Source organism: Artibeus jamaicensis, unplaced genomic scaffold, assembly GCF_021234435.1.
Source record: "Artibeus jamaicensis isolate MK-2021 breed Jamaican fruit bat unplaced genomic scaffold, CSHL_Jam_final scaffold_1019, whole genome shotgun sequence".
Taxonomy (NCBI): Eukaryota; Metazoa; Chordata; class Mammalia; order Chiroptera; family Phyllostomidae; genus Artibeus; species Artibeus jamaicensis.
This window is the reverse complement of record NW_026522025.1, coordinates 4,028,042-4,047,418: the sequence shown is the minus strand read 5'-3', so window position 1 is coordinate 4,047,418 and position 19,377 is coordinate 4,028,042. Positions and strand designations below refer to the sequence as shown.

Genomic DNA, 19,377 nt, shown 5'->3' with positions numbered 1-19,377 from the left:
CTACGTTTTCCTAAACACTCAGCAGCAAAGAAAGCACCCCTGGGAAAGACGGGGAAGGCCTGGAGGGCAAGTGCTGCCAACCTGAACCACGTGCCCTCATGGCCCAGAGAACGTGCCAGGGCTCCCCTGAGACCTGGAAGATGGACCTTTGCCGATCAGAGCAGCTGCCTGGAGAGGTAGTGAGCCGCCCCTCACTGGAGGTATGTAAGCGGGAGGTGCAGGAAGCACTAGAAGTCCCTCTGGACCAGCCTGTCTTTCCAATTCCTCCATTACACACAGCAGACTACAGTGACTCTATGCTGTGTTCCCCACCCCACCCCCCATATTGCCTTGAAGTCACACAGTAGTGCTCATGGAGGGTGAGTTTGGGTCTGACTGTGAGCCTAGCACTGCCATGCAGGCTGACAGTAGCGCTGGCGGCCTTGCAGGGACTGAGCTCCCTGTCTGCTGAGATGTGCAGGTCGGGCCAGACATTTCTGCCAGGATGCTGCGAAGGGTCTTTCCCCAAGGTCATGGGGCACTCTTGGAATCAGGGTCAGGCCCTTGTTTCAAGTTCAGCCTCACTTGCTAGGCCACACATCCACCCTCCAGGTGAGTGCGTAGCCTCTCCTGGGTGCAGGGGAATTTCCTCTCCCCCTGGCATCTGCTTCCCTCTTTAGCCTCAGGCTGGACCATGCCTGGGATGTTTGGAACAAACCCATGCCCCGGGTTCCTCAAAATTTTTTTAAATTAATTAGAGCATTAAGTGGTGGCCCTCTGGGAGAATCCCACCATCTGGCTGTCACAGGAGAGGCAGTGAAATTTACGATTTTTTGTCTGCAATGTGTAAGAATCATGTGAAGCCACCTGTGTCTGTGTGGGTGCGTGGTTGTGGCTGTGTGCTGTGGTATGTGCAGTGTGGCATGTGTGTCCAAGTATGCTCAGTATATGGTGCACGTTGAGTGTGCAAATGTGTGTGCCCACCTGCACATGTGTGTGATGTGTGCATGGGTCCGAGGGTCTGCATGTCCGCCTGAGCACACCCCTGTGCCCAGGCCTGGCATTTGGTTCAGCGAGTTAGGCTGGGCTGTGTGCAGAGAGAGGGCTGCCTCTCACCCCGCCTGGCTGAGCTCGCGGTCATGAGCGAACAAGCCACACAGCAGTGGGGCAGGGGTGTTTAGCAAGTGCACAACTGGCCTGCAAGGGGCAGGATTCTTCTCCCCTGTCTGACGGATGGGGAGACCCAGGCCCTCCCAAGCACAGAGCCAGGGTGTGAAGGGGCCAGGACCCAATCCTGGGGCTCAGGGTCTGGGGTTGTCTGTGCTCTTTCTGCTCTGGCAGGCTGTTGCCCTGGCCATACTTCATGCCTGTGCTGCATTTTTTGCTGTTGTATTTTCATGGAGACTCAGAGAAGTTCTTGAGAGGGTACCACCCCCCTTTCTCAGGGTTGCTCAGAGGGCAAGGTCAAGACTTGCAAGATCCTTCCTGTTTCTTGTAGGAGGCTGGGCTGCTGGCCGGGCCAGAGCTGTGGTGTCAAGGCAGAACACTGGGCGGATGAAAGAGCCCATCCTGTCCCTGCCTGAGCCCCCAGGGCAGTTGGTTGTAAGGACTAAATGAGGAGGTGTATGCAAAGGGCTTTGTAAACCTCAGGATGCAGTGGGCAGATGAGGGCCTGGCCCAGAGGCAGCTGGCACAGTACAATCAGGCCCACGTGTCCCCGAGGTTCCTTGAGGAACAGGCCAGGGTGTGGGTGCCAGACAGAGCCTTGCGGACTGTGAACCTCTCCCCGAAGCCCCTGCCTGGGTGCTGGCACTGTCCTCCACCCCCAGTCTCTCACACTGGCTCTTGGTGATGAAGTAGAGGGAGGGCTGAGGGACCCACCCCTTAGCCAACAGGTGAATCGCTTGCTGAAGGCCCCACAGCAGCTCAGGGGCACAGCTGGAACCGGTGGCACCAGGTCTGTCCTCCGTGGCACTGCTGTGTTTTGGGAAAGGAGGAAAGAGGGCACAGATGTGGCTCCTGTGCCTGGAGGGAGGGATATGGGGGTCCAACCAACTGCAGAGACTGTGGGTCCCCTGGAGCCCCAGGTCATTACCCACAAATGAAGGATTTTGAAGGCAATGTTTTGATGATTATTGTTTTTACAATGTACGTAGAATGAAGGGTGGGGAAGAGGGTTTGTGTCCTGGGCTGTAAATTCCGTGTAGATAGAAAAGACCCAGTGCACAGTGGTGCACCCGTCCATCTGTTCATCCATTCAGCACACACTTTCTGAGCGTTCACTCAGTGCCCACCGCGCAGACCTCCTCCTGAGTCTGGTGAGCTGCTGGTCTAGCAGGCAAGGGGAGTCGAATGACAGCCACACAGAGCAATGAGGTGTAGCCAGAAGAGGCCTCGGAGCCCACGTGGAATTGGGGGAGGGGGTCCCCCACTCCCAAAGTATGAGGAAGATGTGCTTCCCTGATGTGTGGGCCGGGCCCCCCAGCCTCACACAGCTGGGCCTTAGACCAGCTCACTATTCATCCAGAAATGGCCAGCAGCCCCCTTCCAGCTTCACTCCCCCTCCGCTCCCCCACACAGCTCCTCCTGGGCTTGGGCCCACACAAGAGTGGAGGAGAGACCCCCTTGAAGACTCTGGTTCTCTGTGGGGCTCAGCAGAGACCAGGGGTAGGGGTGGCAGGGAATGTGGTGGCTGGACCTCCTTTCGTGATTTCCACTCACCAACTGTAGGCCCAGGGGACCAGTCTGGCTCCGCCACGGTTTAGAATCATTACTGGTTAAGCTGGAGGTGCCAGTTCTGAAACAGCCTGTCCTGTGAGCCCAGCTGGCTGCTGGTCAGCAGCTCCTCCTGGGCCTTTTTCTTGGAGGGACAGCCCTTCTACTTCATTCATGAGGAAGCCACGTCTGGTCAGGAAGAACCAGACGGCCAGGCCTCCTGACGCCCTTTAACAATTGTAACAAAAACTTCCTGAGGGTGTGTGTGCAAAGCCCTGGCGGTGGGAGAGCAGCAAGGAAAGTCAGGAGGACCTTCTCTCATTGAGTGTTATCCAAGTAGCAGTTATGTTGGGCCCTGACGAATGTTCTCTCACAACCGACTACCCTGCAGGTCAGCATTCGCCATCATAGCTTTAGATGAGGAAAGCACAGGCTCCGAGGGGGCAAGTAACCTTCCCGAGGCCACAGCGCTAGTAAAGCATAAAGCCAGGGTCGGAGCTCTGGCTTCTTAACCTGCTCCCGGTGGGAGGAGGGCCACAGCAGGCGGCAGACTAGCACCTTCTAAACCTCTGAGCTAGGAAGGAGACGACGTCCACTTGAAGAAAAGGGCCAGGTGGGTGGGATCGTCACAGGGCAGCAGGCAGGCTACAGAGCAAGCTGTTTCAGAAGTGGTTTCTCTTCCATTTGAGCAGTAGTGGGACCTAACTTGTTGGGGGAATAACCATGCTGGCTCGCAACCTCAGGGTGATGGGCACCCTGTCTGAGGGGCTCTGAGAAGTGGCAGGGGTGGCCGAGGTCTGGGCCAGGAAGGAAACCAATGGGAAGTGAGGAGCTGTTGGCACCTGCCCCATTCCTGCCCTCTGCTCACTTCCCACAGCCACGTCTGTCTCCTTTTCCCCAGCTCTGGCCTGCAGCCGCATAGCCGTCCTGCTGGGCCCCTGGCTGGAGGCACTGGGCTGCGGCCACAGCCATTAACTCTGCCCACCCTGCATGCTCATGGGTGGACGGTCTCCACCAGAGCCCTGAACCCCAGCCCTGAAGGATATGGCCACCTCTTAAGGTCTCACCTAATTGCAAGCTTGCTAGCACCCAATAGGGCACCCGACACACAGTAGGCCCCCTGCCTGATTCCTTTGGCTTCCAGCAGCAGAGACCTGAGACTTCCCAGTTAGAAGAGGGGTCAGCAGAAGCTCCACCCTCCCAGGCTCCCCTCCTAGGACACAGGACCTAAAGGTGTGAGACAGGAAAGAGGAGGCCCCAATGGCCCCTACCCCGAGTCCTCCCTGAAGGGGACCTGGGGACCTCCTCTGCCCTGAGCACTTGCTGAGCAGAGTGGTGACAACTCGCGGGCCTGAATTTCCTCCCCGCCTCTGGCAGAGTCGTCCCCCAAGGACAGGGGTGTTTCCCGTTCTCGACATTAGGGTCCCAGCGCAAACAAACAGCCTAATCCAGATGAGCCTAGGCCGTAGCCACAATCTCTTTTTGGGTTTTCTCTTTATTTCCAGCAATTTTGAGAAGCTTGAAGTAATTGGTATTCCAAATAGGTCATTGGAATTGCCGCCTCCTCAGTATTATACCTTAATTTTCTTTATCGCATGGCAAGTTGGAGTTAATCGCCCCTCTCCATCCTTTTTCCCACCGAAAACTATTACCAGCCTGTCTGCTGGGTAAAGTCATTTTGTGGCAGCTCTTGGCTCCTTGCCACTTCCCTAGGAATCTTTCCGATCAGAGCCAAAGAACAAGGAGGGGTGAAAAATCCATTTGTACGAAGTGGGGATCTCCTGTTGAGAACTTATTTCCCTCCCTGTTCAAGAGGAAGGAACGCGTCCAGCCTCCAGCCGGCACAGCTGGCGGGGTCCCCCGTCGCTGAGTGCATCCAGGGAGGCGCAGTGGCCATATGTCAGCGGTGGGAACAGCGGATTCCTGCACCGGCGGGGGAAGGAGCAGGCCTTGGCCTCTTCTGGTGCCTGGATTACGGAGTCTGTGACTCGGAAGCTCCTAGGGTCTGTTTTGGGTCTGTGAGTTTACAATTCTGTCTGTGATTTCAAAGTTGGAAAGATTCTGTGAATTCACAACCCTAACGTTGGGACGTTTAGGTTTAAGAACTTTTAAATTGTGTGTTTTGAATCTAAGATCCTCTCCTGGAATTGGAGATTCTGTTCTGTGATTCCAAGGCTATTTTACGATTCTGTGAGCTTCTTAAGCTGCAGTTCTGCTCTATGACCAGGACTTGGGAGGGAGTTTGATTGCTTTGCTGAGGCTGCCTCGGGAGCATGGCCTCAGGTGCCCCCAGGCCCCCTGTAGGCCTTTGCTGTCACTGGCCTCAGCTTCTCCCCGTTTATGAAAGGCCAGATTCAGACCCGATGGCCCCCAGGGCCCGACTCCCAGGTGTGTTCTGCCTGCAGCTGTTGGCACCTTCTGAGCCTCCCCCCCCCCGCCCCGCCCAGTGCCCCATCTGCACTGACCTCCCCGAAGCCATGTCCTATTCCAGCAGAAGGCAACTCTGCCCTCCTCCCAAGTCCCAGCAGGAAAGCCCGTGTGAGGTGATGGTAAAAAGCGAACTGATCATCAACAAGAGCCCCATTGCCTGTGTGCGGTACTGTCCCCCACATAATTTCAACATCTATAATATCTTTTATTTTTATTATTATTTTTTAATCCTCACCCAGAGGTATGTTTGTTGACTTTAGAGGGGGTGGGGAGCAGAAGAGAAACATCGAACCTGCAACCTAGGTGTGTGTCCTGCCCAGGAATCAAACCCTCAGCCTTTTGGTGTGCAGAGCGATGCTTCAGCCAACTGAGCCACCCAGCCAGGGCTATAATGTTCTTTATTTCTTACCCCTCAGGGGTGCAGTTATTGATCGTTGGCCCCGTTTTATGGGCAAGAGGGAGGCTCTGAGTGGTTAGCTGACCTGTAGTTTTACTGGTGGGGGATCTTGAGTCACACAGCCTCAGGCCGCTGAGTTGCCCCAGACCCTGCATCGTTGGGTGAGGGGGCACAGGGCCTTGGGGCCGTCTCTCAGGAATCTGCTGCCTGGCAGGCTCATGCCCCCCACACACACACACACATACTTTCCTGCTGGAACCAGCCCCCAGGACATTAAAGGACTTTTGAGAATAGACCCCATTTCCTTCCAAATGCACATGGAAGCCAAAAAAGGGAACCACCTTCTCCATCTGCTTTTAGAATCCATCTTCTTTCTTCTAGATCAAACGAGATTTTTCAAGGCGGTCTTCCCCAGCCCCTGCTGCTGCCAGCCAAGGTCACCCCTTCTTTGAGGTTCAACTTCAAGGCTCCCGCCCTCTCAGCTGCCCTCACTCACAGAGAGAGGAGGGGCTGGTGAGGGTTCGGAGACCCCTGGGTTCAGCAGCCTTGTTTCCAGGCTGGGGTGCTGAGGCCCGGACAGGGGACACGGTGGTCTGAGGTCACACAGTGAGCTCACCACCCTCGATTCTAATCAGGGCCGTCTGACCTGGATCTGGAGTATGGCTGTTACATCTGAATTCTTGGCTTCTCAGCTGGGATGGTCCAGCTCTCATCTTTTTTTTTTCTTCTTGTAGAGCAATAGAGCAATAGGGATTGCTTGTAGAGCAATAGAGCAATAGGGATGAGCTGACCTGGGGTCTGGTTCTGCCTTGAGCTCTGTGAGCTTGGGACAGTCCCTTGCCTTTCAAGGGCTTTGCCCCCTCATCTCTCAGAGAGGGTGATGTCCCCACTCTTACCCACCTCCCAGAGCTGCTGTGAATGGCCAGGCCAAGGGCCTGGGGCCTGGGGCCTGGGGTCTGGGGTCTGTAACCCATCACTCAGCACTGCATCCACTCAGGACCCCAGTTCCACAGGTTTCCTTTTAGCCCATCCCGTCTCCCCAAACACCCCCACGTTCGCCACCTCTGAGCCACTGCTCCTCTGTGGCCCCTGCTGTCAGCACCCTTGTCCCCGTGGAGCACCTACCCTGAGCCACACACGTGCTCTGATGTCCTTGTCGCCCAGTGGCACGCCTGCTGCCCCTCCTGGAAGTGGGTGCCTCTGCTCAGGCTCCCCGCACTCAGCCTTGCACGCACACCTGGAGTGCCTTCCGTCTGTTTTTCCAACTCAACATGAGGAGGCGCCCAAGGCAGGCTGGTGAATGGTGCACGTGGCAAACCTGACTCCTTTTTCCTCCCTTATCTAGTTGGGGAGACTGAGGCACTGGGAGGGTAAGGGACTTGTCCAAGGTCACTCCAGAGGCCAAGGAGTGACCTGGAATAATGCCCAGGACTCCGAGGCCCATACCACTCAGAGGCTCTTCCACCTCCCCCCAGACCTAGCCTGGGTTTGTGGAACCCCCCCGGAGGGTCCCTCTGAAGGGCTTTCCCGAAGCCCAGAGTACAGCTACAACAGGGTCTGCAGCGCCTGAGGCCGGCTTCGTGGTGGTGGTGCCTGAGTTGTGTGTCCCGCTCACTGAGCTGTTCAGGTGACTTAGGAGCCAGCACTAGTCTGGTGGAGGGCTCCCAGGGCCTCACAGGCTGTCTGTCAATGGGAGACGAGTGCTGTCCAGCAGGGCTGTAGCTCTCCACCTGGACGCTGGGGCGGGCACAGCCTGGAAGCGCTTGCTGCGGGTACTGCCTGGGTCTGACCTGCCAAAACTATGGCCGCAGAGCAAGCACCTTGTAGAGAGTTGAGCTTGCTGATGTTCTGGGCCCCTGCAGACCTGGCAGGGGGGTGCCACACCTTTCCGACTTGTTGGAGGTGGAGGGCACTGTCATACACCATCAACAGTTGATGCCAGAGCTGGCCTGGAGGCGTGAAAGGAGATTTTTCGCAGGTGGAGATGGAAGAGGTCTCCTGCCTGGTGGAGCTGCCCAAGTCAAGACCCCTGGGGGGAAAGCCACGGCTTCTCCAGGACCGTGGAGAGGACATGGGAGCCCGTGGCAGCCAGGGATGGGCCAGAGCAGGCACAGGCAGCGGGCAGCTTAACACGTTCCTGAGTACTTGCTAAGACGCTGGGTCATATTCAGAGGGAGACAGGAACTCAGCAGAATAAGGAAAGGTGGCTTTCCGATTATGGACAGGCTTTTGGCAGGATGGTGGCTACTGACTGGATTTACAGCCCCCACCTGGGGCCACAGGAGTGGCCTGGGAGGGCCTGGGTACCGAGCCATGGTTCCCTTCCTCTGTCAGCCTCACCCCAGACCCTCTGGTGGGTAATACCATACCTCAAGGAGATGAACTTGGAGATTACCTTGTCCAATCCAGTTATGTCACGGAGGAAGAGAGCAAGGCACAGAGGAGACAGAGGCCTTAGACAGGTCACACGGGAAAGCCAGGGCCCCAGGCCAGGGGTGCGAGAGCCTAATGCTAATCCCATTCACAGTGAAATAATCTTAGCTTTTCCCCCACACAAAAGCCAGCAGCCTTCCTGGCACAGGCCTGAACAGCTCACAGAGTGACGCCCTAACCTTCAGGCCTCCTGCTCGGCACACCGCGGGCCCAGACTATCTGGCTGGCCTGTGAGGAGCTGGGGGTGGTGGAGAGCTCGTACCAGCCTCCTGGGCAAGAAGCCCAGGACCAGCACAGTGGGGGTGCCCCTGAGAGACCCACCCAGTCCCAGGAGATGGATTTCCCAATAATAGGGTGTCCATGTCCATTTATCACCAGGATGGCCCAGTGGGCTCCCCCCGGAAACCCTCCTTCGTTCCAGCCTAATTGGTGAGACCATTTGCATTTTCCACTTAGCCAGGCTGCTTCCCAGCAACGCTCAGCCACTGCCTCCTGGCCAGAGGGTGCTGCCTGGCCGTTTCTGCAGGGGCCAGTGCCCTGACTGCCCGTGGGGTGGGAGGCGGGACCCCCAGGCAGTGGGGACATCTGTCCATCGTCACTCCCTCATGCCTCCCGGCTGTGGGGCAGGAATGACTGGCCTGTCTCCTGCTCCCTCAGCAAACCCGATCCAGGCTGTTGACTGGGGCAGCGTCTGCCGTGCGTGGGTTCTCAGGCCCCTCTGGCCCAGCCTCCTCACTCCTGGCCGTAGAGTTCTGCCCCGGGAGCCCTCATTTCCCACTTGAAGTCCTTGGGGGAAAGGTAGCAGAGTCCAGAGAGACCTGCCTGGTGTCACCCAGCGTGCTGCTGGCAGACCTGGGCTAGAATAAGACCTGGAGCCTTTTCCTCCGCTGCAGGAGGGAAGGCAGAAGGGCTGCCACTCCTCCCACCGGAGAGACCGGGCCTGGAAGGCGGGGGTCCTTGGCAGGCTCTCGGGTCTGTCCGAGGGAGGCAGAGCTGTGGACCCCCAGCTCCAGTGGCCTTCCTGGGTTTAGATAGGAGGGTCCACTGGTCAGTGGAGGCCGAGTCCCCACTGAGGCCAGCAAGTGCTCCTGCCTGAGTGGCGGTGCGGTGTGTGGCTGAGAGCCGAGCGGGCCCCTGGCTGGAGGTCATAGGGAGTTTCCCCACCTTACCCCCCCCTCTCCTCTGGAAGCTTTCACTCTGAGGATACCATGCATTTCCCACTAGCTCTGTCCTCGGGACCTAAAACCCTAGTGCCAAATGGGTGGCCCGAACCCAGGGTGGGCAGTCCAAGACTAAAAACTGGGCAGGGCCTCGGGTGTCCCCTCTGTGTACTGCCCGCCCCTCCAAGCAGCACCCCTGCGTGGTGCCTGGTCCTCCTGCAGGCGCCAGCCAGGGACTCCTGCCGATGCCCTCCACCTCTCCCCCGCCCCCATCCCCCCACCCCCTCACAGCTGTCACTGGCTCAATACCTCCTGCATCCACAAATCACTGCGACAGGAAGAACCCTTTGTTGTTAGTACCTCGGAGGGGCTCATCTTCCCCGTGGCGACAGGGAGTCCCACATACTCCAGCGAGGGCTTGAACCTCCCTTGGCGACAGCAGGGCTGGGGTCGGGCAGCGTCTGAGAGCAGCTGGGAAGCACAGGGGCCTGGAGGAGGAGGGCCTTGGTCGTGGGAAGCCCCAGGTGACCCTTCTGGTGGGGCCTGAGGCAGCACCATGGACCACAAGCCACCTGTGTCTTAGTTCCAGAATGGCAGCTGGTGGTGGGGGGGCGTCCTTGAAGGTTTGTTCACGTGAGGAAACTGAAGCCCAAAGAGGGAAGAGGTCCCATGATCTGTCAGACGAGTGGGGCAGTAGGTATCCTTTGAGCACCTGCTTGGTGTCGGGTCGTGTGTGAGGGCGTGTGAGGGGGACACACAGGAAGGAGGGGGTGGGGAGCACTGTTGTGCGGCCAGCGGACACCCAGGTGGACACCCAGACCGAGGACCTCGCCCAGTGCATAAGTGAGGGTGCCCTCGAGAGAGGGGGCCTCTCACACCCCTTCCTTCATCTCCTGCAACCCTTCCCGTGCCCACCCCTCCCCCACCCCAGCACCTGCGGCTGCCTCGTTCGCTCTTTCTCCCTAGGTGGGATGAAAGGGTGGGAGAGGAAGCACACTCAGGTGTCACCTGCTGAGGGATGGTGGTGGCTTGAGTCCTGGAAACCCTTGGGGGCCCCACAAAGCCCCACAAAACCAGGCGCGGAGCCCCGCCCACCACACTCTGTGGGAACTGTCTGCCTCCCTGGCACCAAGGAGAGCCTTGAGTCTAACTGTCGGTGGGCGCTCTCAGACAGTCCCATGCAGGGCTGGAATGGGGGGCGGCGGCGGGTGAGGCACCCACAGTTCGCTGATGGGTCCGACTCGGTGGTGACTGTCCCAGAGTCTCATCGCAGGGCCGAGGGTGAGATCAGAGAGCCACCGCCTTAGAATCTTTGGTTGGACTCCAAGTGAGACCCTTGGGTTTAAGCGAGACCCTTAAACCCAAGGCAGCTGTTCTAAATGTTGTATTCGACCCACAGGATTTTTAAACCCAGGGTTCTTAGGAACATCACTCCTCTGGGGAGGCAGTGGGGTCAGGGTTTGGACCCAGCGCGGTGGGTGGCAGGCTGTGAACTGGGTTTCATGGCCCCACCAGGCTTGTGAGGGGGGTGATGGGGAAATAGCTGATGAGGTTCGAGAAGTGCAGTTTCCCCTTTATGTTGGGGCTTCACTCGGGAAAAGAGTTCCTCCGCTTAAAAATGAAGAGTGCGTGTTCCAGGCCCTGGCTGTGCTGCAGCCCCGTGCCAAGCTCGCTGCGGCCTGAGAGGACCGCTGGCTCTGGCTCTGGCCGCGAGTGAGTGGGCACGGGGTGGGGGCGGGTTCCTGGGAGGGGGTACAGGTTGCTCTGGGCCACCAGCTCCTCCCCCTCTCACTCCTGCTGTGTTGTTGCCGAAGCCAGAGAACACTCGGGGTCTGTCGTCCGTTGACTGGGGTGACAGTTTAATAGTAGCTTCCTGGGCTGCCATTTAAATCTGCCTGCCAGGTTAGTAGGCCAGAGGCAGGCTGGCACGCCCCCTGCCCCCACCCCGGATCTTCGAGCTGCTGACAGTGGTTGTCTTGGCAACGCTAGGGCCTGGCAAGCTCTGCAGAAGGGTAACCATGGGGGGAGCAGCCCTTTCATCTCCCCGATTCGGGTACAAGTGGCCCAGCTGTCTTAAGGCTGGGCCGCAGGACCCGAGCCAGGCCACCCGGAGCCAGGCTACCCGGTGCTGGTCTAGGCCAGGAGAGGCAGCAGGGGCAGATGAGTCCCTTCTGTGCACCCACCTCCTCGTGGGACTTCGCATCTTTGCTCTCTCAAACTCTCCCCTGCCCAGGGAGGGGAGCGACACACCCCAGCTGGCGGGGCAACAAGGCTGAGCCAGAACCCACCTAGCCTGAGGGTCTCCGGAGGCCGGCAGCCTGCCGGCAGGGTCCCTAGGGCAGCCAGGGCCTGCATCCCTGACATCCCGCTCAGTCCCTGTCCCGTGTGGCCTGGTGTCAGCCCCTTCTCCCACCCTGGGCCCTCCTCTGGGCACGTCCCTGCTCTGAGGACTGGGGTGTCCCCGGTGGTGTCCCCTCAGCTTCACTCTGGGCCGAGTGCTCTGTGAACACTGTCTCCTGGTTTTCACTGCTTGGTAGAGACAGCCAAAAAACTGGGACCAGCCTCTGCTGTGTGACCACAGCCAGTCCTCCCCTCTCCCGGCCTCGTCTTATCTCTGGAATGAGGGGCTTGCACGACAGCGGTGTTTCCGTGTGTGGTTCATCGGGCCACTTGTTTTTTGGGAAACTCACACACGTGGCAACCAAAAAGGAAGTTCCTTGGCTAAACAAGTTCGGGAAGTGCTGGAGGAAACAAAGTCACTTCAACACCTTTATTGTAGGCTTTCTCAGAGCCTTTAGCAAGCTAGTGGGCACCTGCCTCTCCGTGGGGGAAAGTAAGTGCCCTGTCCCAAACACCGGGGTGCAGGGCCACCTGCTGTCCCAAGTGCCCTGTCCCAAACACCGGGGTGCAGGGCCACCTGTTGTCCTAAGTGCCCTGTCCCAAACACCGGGTGCAGGGCCACCTGCTGTCCGTCCTGCCCTCTGCCTTTCTCTTCCTCCTCTGGGAAATCCCGAAGGAAGCCCTCGCAGCCTAGAGCTGTGGGTTTTGTTGGCTGCTCAAAAGCAGCCCCGAGCTTAGCAGAGGCTGGGTACGTCTCTGCTTGAGCTCAGGAAAAGCCGGGCCCTTGCACCAGGCTTCTGAGGAGCTGCTTCTGGGCTGGTGGGCGCGTTGGCCTCTGGCCTAGTGGAGCTCGCAGGTCTCCAACCCTGTATGGCCATTCTGCTCCGAGTCCCAGGCCCTTCATCACTCTCCTCACTCCTACACCTTGGTGGATTCCTCTTCCTTGAATGCAGTCCCCTCCTCCAGAAAGCCTTCCTTGACCCCTAGACTGGATCAGGTGGCCCTCCCCTGCCTTCCTGGCCACACTCTGGCCCTGGAGTGAGAATCCCTGGGTTTGGGTGCAACCCTCCCACAGATGCATTCTGTGACTCGGAGCAGCCACTTCTCTCCGGTTTTCTGGCTTACAGGGTGGGAGAGCCGTACAGAGGCCTTCAAGGCTGCGTCATGACGGAGCACTGGGGCTGCCAAGAGAGAGCCAGGCCAAGCAGTTCCACCTGGCAGCCTGGTCTGATCTTTGTTTTGAAGCCCCCCCCAACCCCTGTCTGCACCACGCTGTGGGATGAGTGTGGGTGGGGAACAACGGAGCGAAGGATGTACATTCTCTGGGGAAAGGATGCCCTGGGGGTGGGGAGGCTGGGAGTTGCTGAGTGATCGTAATAATTTCACCATAGACTGTGGGTGTGGAGAAGGGTGGAAGATTCGGTGAGCACCACACCTCCATTTCCATATGAGGAGGCAGGCCCAGTGTGACAGATGGGCCTAGAGTCACACACACACACACAGCAGCTGGGGCTGCTGACCTCGCGCACCTCAAACTTGCACCTTTATGCTTTCCAGTTTAGGCCCTGGCTCCATCCTTAGCCCACTGTCTCCTCACAACAGTGCTGTGTGGTGAAGCAGGGATATTACCTCTGAGTGCAGGTGAAGAAAGTGAGGCTCAGAGAACTTACGTAACTTGCAAAAGGTCACACAGCCCACAAGTGGCAGGGCAGAGTTCAGTTGACCAAGGACTGCGGGCCACTTTCCTTGGCCAGTGTTCTTATTATAAATGGCCACTCCCACTTCCTTTGTCCTGGATCTCCCATTCTCCCCCACTCAGCCCTGGTATCAGCCCCTCCCCACCGCCCTTTGGAATCCCAAATCCTTTGTGGCAGCCCATCTGTTGCCATGGCACCAGATTATGATGTCGCAGACCCTGGATGACTGTGTACTGTTCCTGGGCTGTGGAGTACAGGGACCCACAGAGGTGGGCATTGTCCAGGAGGCGACGGGCTTGGAGAGACATGCATCCCTGGAAACGGAGCCCCGGCCTCCAGCCCAGCCGGGGAATCACCCTGAGAGCTGGAGCCAAGGCCGTTGGGTCCGGGAGAGCAGGGGCTGGCATGGCTTGCTCTGACAGCCTCAGAACGCTGCCCAGCCCTCATCACTTGGCAGTGCTGATGTAGCCTCTTGATGAGGGGCTGTTGGGCTCAGTTCACTGGGATGCTTGCTTAGACCCTCGGGAGATCCTTTTTGCCTTGTGTCCTGTGTCAGTGCTGCATGGGAAAGCCACCGGCCCCACTTGCCCAGAGTCGCCCAGAGACTCGGCCTCAGCTCTGCTCCAAATCCTTCCACGAGGTTACACTTCAGACGGGCCTGTCAAAGCAGTTTAGTCCCCAGCCTGCAAGTGGCGTGCTGCCTGCCTCCGCTTCCCCAGGGCAGTCCATTAGAGCACAGGCTGTCGGAAGCCCGGGTGTGTTCTGCTGCCCACTGTGGCCACATCCAGGGGGACACCTGGTGCAGGCCCCTCCGGGCTGTGGTTGCTCTGCCTTGCCCTGGGCTCCTGGACCTAGTCCCACTGCGTTTGCCTGTCTGGAGTCCTGACTCAGCCTGGACCGCTGCGATGGCGGAGGAACTTAGTGCAGGGAGACTAAGCTTTGGCCGCCGCCTGGAACTGAAATCCCGCCTCCGCCGCCTTCCACCCTCACCCCTTTGATCCTCAGTTTCCTCTTGTGTGAAACGGGATTCACAGCAGCTACCCGGGCATCGACTAAGGTCAAATTGTTACCCTGCCTTCACCCATACATGACCTTGGGTGTGTAACTCAGCACCCCTAGATGTTCTCGTGTGTCAAGGGGAACAGATGGGCCCTTCGTTGTGAGGTTTCCCTGTAAAGTAAGTACCTGGCACAGAGACTGGCACCCAGGGCACACTCAGAGGATGCTGGGACAGGAAAACACTGGGAAATATGTTTCTTTTCTGGATGCTGGGCTTCTGGTGGAGAAAACACTCTGCTGCCCGGGTTAGGAAATGCCCTGAGAGCTGTGGTTCACAGCTGTACTTACTTTCAGATGGCTATGGGCCATGATTTACCAAAAGGCAGGGTTGGTGTCCATTACCTTCCACCACCCCTTGGTGCAGGCAGGGCTCAGGAAGGGCTGCTGGGCACCCTGGCCTGGGGGTCAGGAAAGCTGCTTCTGATCCCTGCCTTGCTGGCTCCCTGGGCTGCACGCTTTCTGTTCCTCTCTGAGCCCCCAGCTCCCCATCTGTAGGTGGATCTGATTCCTAGGGTTTCTTCTAGCCCTGCACAGACAAAGGTGTTCTTCTAAGGAAACTGGAAGAAAACTTAGGATGCAGATCCAGTGCAAAGATTCCACTGAAAAGGAATGCAGAGATGGAATGGATTTAGGAGACCCAGTATCTGTCCCCAAGTCCTGCCTGCCAGGCTGCTGGGGCAGCGGGGTGGGGCAGGGGCAGGTGGCAGTCATGTGGTTCCAGAGGCAGCCAGGGGACCTGTGAGAGGATGCACAAAATCCCAGGCTGGCCACTGGGAAGGAGCTTCTGGGAACAAGGGGAGCCCGGCTCTGGAGTGTGTGCGCAGAGGCTGGGCAGCTATGTGTCGAGTGGGCCCGCTGCGCCCGCAGAGAGCTACCCTGATTTAGGTCCTGTGCTGAATGTGACCTAGTCCCTACACTGGAGGAGCACCGGGCCAGTGGAGGGACAGGGAGGTCGGCAAACCATGATGGACTGCGTCCTTGTCCCCGTTCTGCTACTGGCTGAGAGATCTCAGCCTGCTGCACACAGCCCCTGGGACACCACAAAGCACCCCATTTCCTTTGCTTCTAATTAAGACTTCCGACGATAAAAACAGCAATGGCTGCTACTTACTGAGTGTCTGCCATATGCCAGCAGCTCTTGTGCATGTTCTTTACACGTTACAACTTGCGTCTCTCCCCTGCAGAGCCCTTTGTTTTCTTCTTCCCATTATATAGAGAAGAAAATAGAGGCTCAGAGGTTAAGTAACAGCCCCAAGGTCAGACAGAAAGAGGCAGGGCTCAGATGCCCCCCCCCATCACCATGTGGAGGCCTCCCCCTCTAGACCAGAAGCACTCTGAGGGGACAGAAACTAATTTGGTGTCTTGCCCAGTAGATAGAGTCTCTTTGCACCACTCTTTATTAATCTTGCTGCAAAGCAACCATTCGCCTTTATGATTTATTATCACCAGCATTCTGGTGCTTGTGGATGAGGCCTTGATTTTGGGCTAGATGGGGGGAGTGGGACAGGCAGGTAAAAGGACCGAGAACTGGCAGAAGGGAAGGCTTCCTGGAGGCCGTGACGGTGGAACTGGACTTCAGGGGAAGAGAGAGGTGTGGTAAGGGCTGTTCCTTTGGTGAGGGGTCCTGTTACCCTTGTCGGACTTGAGCTCTGAACTTGGAGGGCAGGACACGCGTCACCTTGTCTCCACCCGGTGCTCAGTAAAAGCCTTTCTCTCCTGTCCTCTCCTCTCGGTCAGTGGGGCACCCCGGGCCCTGGGGGGCTGGGGAAGGCTATGTGGTTCAGCGTGTTTTGGTCGCCCCACAGTCAGCTGCCTACCAGGCCCCTCACACCTGTCCCCTTGCCCCCGCAGCCAAGAAGACCTGCACGGACAGTGACTTCACCTGTGACAACGGCCACTGCATCCCCGAGCGGTGGAAGTGTGATGGCGAGGAGGAGTGTTCTGACGGCTCCGATGAGTTCGAGGCCACTTGCAGTGAGTCCCGGTCCTCGGGCTGGGGGCGGAGGCCTTGCCCCAGGCCCCAGTTTCCTCACCGGTCTTCCCTTTCGGGAGGGTGGGAGGCTCCAGTGAGGCGATCCGTCAAACGGCCCCAGATGTACTCTGCACTGTGTCGTTGGGGCTCCTGGCGAGCAGCAGGTGGACCCGGCGGCTGGAGTCTCTGGGCCTGCTGCAGGGCTTTCTCCATCCCCTCACACTTCGGGCCTGCTCCTGTCGTGCCAGGGACTGGGGGCCGCCCCTCTGAGCCTTCTGCCCAGAAGTAGCCATGGCATGTCCTCTGGTCCTCCCCTCGGCCTTCCCCACCAAAGGGCTCTAATCAAAATTCTTTTCTTTTTTTAAAGATTTTATTTATTTATTTTAGAGAGGGAGAGGGAGAGAAACATCAATGTGTGGTTGCCTCTCCAGTGCCCCCTGCTGGGGACCTGCCCCACAACCCAGGCACGTGCCCTAGACTGGGAATTGAACCAACAACCCTTTGGGTTGCAGGCCGGCACTCAATCCACTGAGCCAGGCCAGCAAGGGCTCGTGATTCTGATAGTACTTATGAGACCTGGTGCTTGTGAAGCCTGTATGCACTGTGGGGCCGGCTCTGTGCTAAGCTATCTGTACACATTAATTCAGTATCCTCACCGCAGCCACATGGGGCAGGTCCTGTCACTTTCTGGATTTTGCAGAGGAAGGCACCCAAGGCTCCCTAGCCAGGACTTTGAGGCCCCAGTTTCTCCCCGCCCTTGAGGGCAGACTGGGCAGCCAGGGGTGAGGGTGAAGGCCAGAGCTGAGCCCCAGGCCTGCCTCCCACAGTCGGGGCTTTGTCTCCCGGGGATTTCCTTTCCAGGCCCTAATCCTCAAAGCAAACTTACACCAGGCAGGTCGTTCTGTGACATTTGTTAAATTAAAAAGGAGATGAGAAGGGGGTGGGGACAGACCCAGTGGTCCTGGAGGCAGTTTCAGCAGAGTGAGCCTGAGACAAAAGGCTGGGAGGATGGGGTGCAGCACGTGGAGGGTGGTGGGGCTGGAGGAGACCTGCCTGGGTCCTCATTAGGGCTCACAGTTGCCCCAGAGACAGGGGCAGGGACAATGGAGTCCTGGTGTCCCATCTAGTCCCATCTAGGGCTGTAGCTAATGAAAACTAGGTTTCCTTGTCTCCTAGCAACAGAGCTACCAGTATCCTAGCGAGAGAGAGGGAGGGAGAGGGAGAGCGACCCCTGCCTGGGACAGGCCCCAGGTTTCCAGGCCCTGCAGCCCCAGCCTTCCCTGCCTTGTCCCAGGCCCCATCCTTTGCTCACCCCACCAGGGAGCCACACCCAGTGCTGCCCTAGAGGTGCCTGGATTGTCCTGAGCTTTAAAAGGAACAAAGCCCGGCCACACCCACTGTGACTCTCATCCTCCTGACGACCTTGAAAGGGGAACTGGATCCTCATTTAGAGAAAAGAAAACGGCTGGGACAGGTTCACCCACTTGCCTAAGGCTACCCAGCTAACTAGGGGCACTGTCGTGTGTGTGCGCGCGCGCGCGTGTGTGTGTGTGTGTGTGTGTGTGTGTGTGTGTGTAGGGGGGCTGTGGCCACAGGGGGCTCTTCTCCATCACACAAATCAGGGGGGCCATCCAGCCCTCACTCCAGCAGTTACCCTGGACACTGCGGGCAGCAGGGGGGGAGAGGAGCCTCATCACTGTTATTATCCCATCCTCTTGCCGCCTGAGAGCTTTGCTCCCTGCTTCCCACACGTCCCTTTGTGTTTGATGTCCCTGTTCATTCTTCTCCTCCCCTCTTCCCCCCCACCAGGCCCTGTCCACTCCCGCTCTCTGCGGCTGACTCCCTTTGCTGCCCGCCCCTCTCCCTCACCCTGCCCTGCCCCGTGTTTCCTTGTCATTGTCCCTTTTGCCCATCTAGCACTTGCTGCCTTCCCGTCCTCGGCCCTGTTGAGGCCCTCTGGCCTCACCCCTCCTGCCTCCCAGGCCTGCTTTGGACCCAGCTCCGAGGCACCGCTGTTTGACAGCCGAGTAACTGGAGGCCTAGAGAATGTGTCTGCCTTCCGTGACAACAGGCTCCACAGGCTCCCTGAGGCACGAGAGAGCACCCGTGGGAGTGCAGTGAAGGCTGCACCCAGGATTCGGGAGGCCCCGTTCTCTGGGCTCCCCCAGTGGTTTGCTCTGAGGCCCTGCATACTTTTCTGCCTCTCTCTGGGCCTTGGTTTCTAACATTCTAGAATTCTAAAGACCATGATTCTAAGATTCCGAGACTCTTAGGATTCTGGGACCCTCTTTCTCCCTTGCCTGTGCCCAGCTGGGACACAAGGCCCAGGATTCCACTTCCCAGGCAGAGCTGCGGGTCAGAGGCCCACAAGCCTGTGGGTGGGGAGGGCTGCCTGGAGGAGGCTGGCCAGGGCGGGAGCTCGAGGGTCAGGCAGAACTGGGGGCAGCAGGACCTGGAAAGCTGGCTTGCTCACCGCTTCCTGCCTGAATGGGAACCCTGCAGCCAACCCCACTGCCCATTTAATTGGTGTTGTCATAGCAACCTTCACAGCCTACCAGGTTTCTGGGGACAGTGCCAACTCCCAGGATTGAGCCCCTCCCCACCCCACAAAGAAAGATTATAGGCAGTAGTAAAGTGTAGTGGGGTGAGGTGTTTGATGTATTTGGGTTCAGGCCCTCTAACCTGTGAGGCAAATTGCCCATTCCCTCTGGGACTCATCTTGTTCATCTCTAAGATGGGGGTAACGGTACCTGCCTTACAGGGGATGTGAGAACAGAGTGAAAAAAAATGCACACGGAGTGTCAGTGCTGGAGTAATCGGCAGTGCTGATTTCATTACTGTATTTTGACTTCAGGCCCTTTCCCTCACATACAGCAGTTTTAAATCAGGGAACAGTGTAAGTGAGGGGGTTGCATCACGAGGGCGAGGGATTTGGGAGCAGCTCCTCATTCCCCTGTCCCTCCACCATGTCGTCGCCCCCTAGCTGGCCGGGGTTTCTCCCAGCTCTCTTTCCTGCCGGTTCTAGACTCTGTGCCTATCAAATGCAGTCAGGAGTCAAGGTAGTAGGAAAGCCTGGGACATTTGCCTAATGAAAGTAGCATTGCAGCTCTAATTATAGCTCACTTGATTGGGGCTGCTGACCCACCTTCAGGCATCTGTTGGGAGGGGAGGCGGTGGGGAGAGTGGTTCAAGGTG

General features: G+C 58.0%; 1 protein-coding gene across 8 annotated transcripts in view; it reads left to right on the top strand.

The window, feature by feature from the left end:
* Nucleotides 1-19,377, top strand: part of LRP8 (LDL receptor related protein 8) — a 76,342-nt gene that overhangs the window by 18,321 nt on the left and 38,644 nt on the right. For all 8 annotated transcript variants that reach the window (XM_037161835.2, XM_053655537.1, XM_037161838.2 and 5 more), the window contains exon 3: nucleotides 16,062-16,184. In XM_037161835.2, the coding sequence (XP_037017730.2) occupies nucleotides 16,062-16,184 (123 nt within the window). The remainder of the gene's footprint in view (nucleotides 1-16,061; nucleotides 16,185-19,377) is intronic.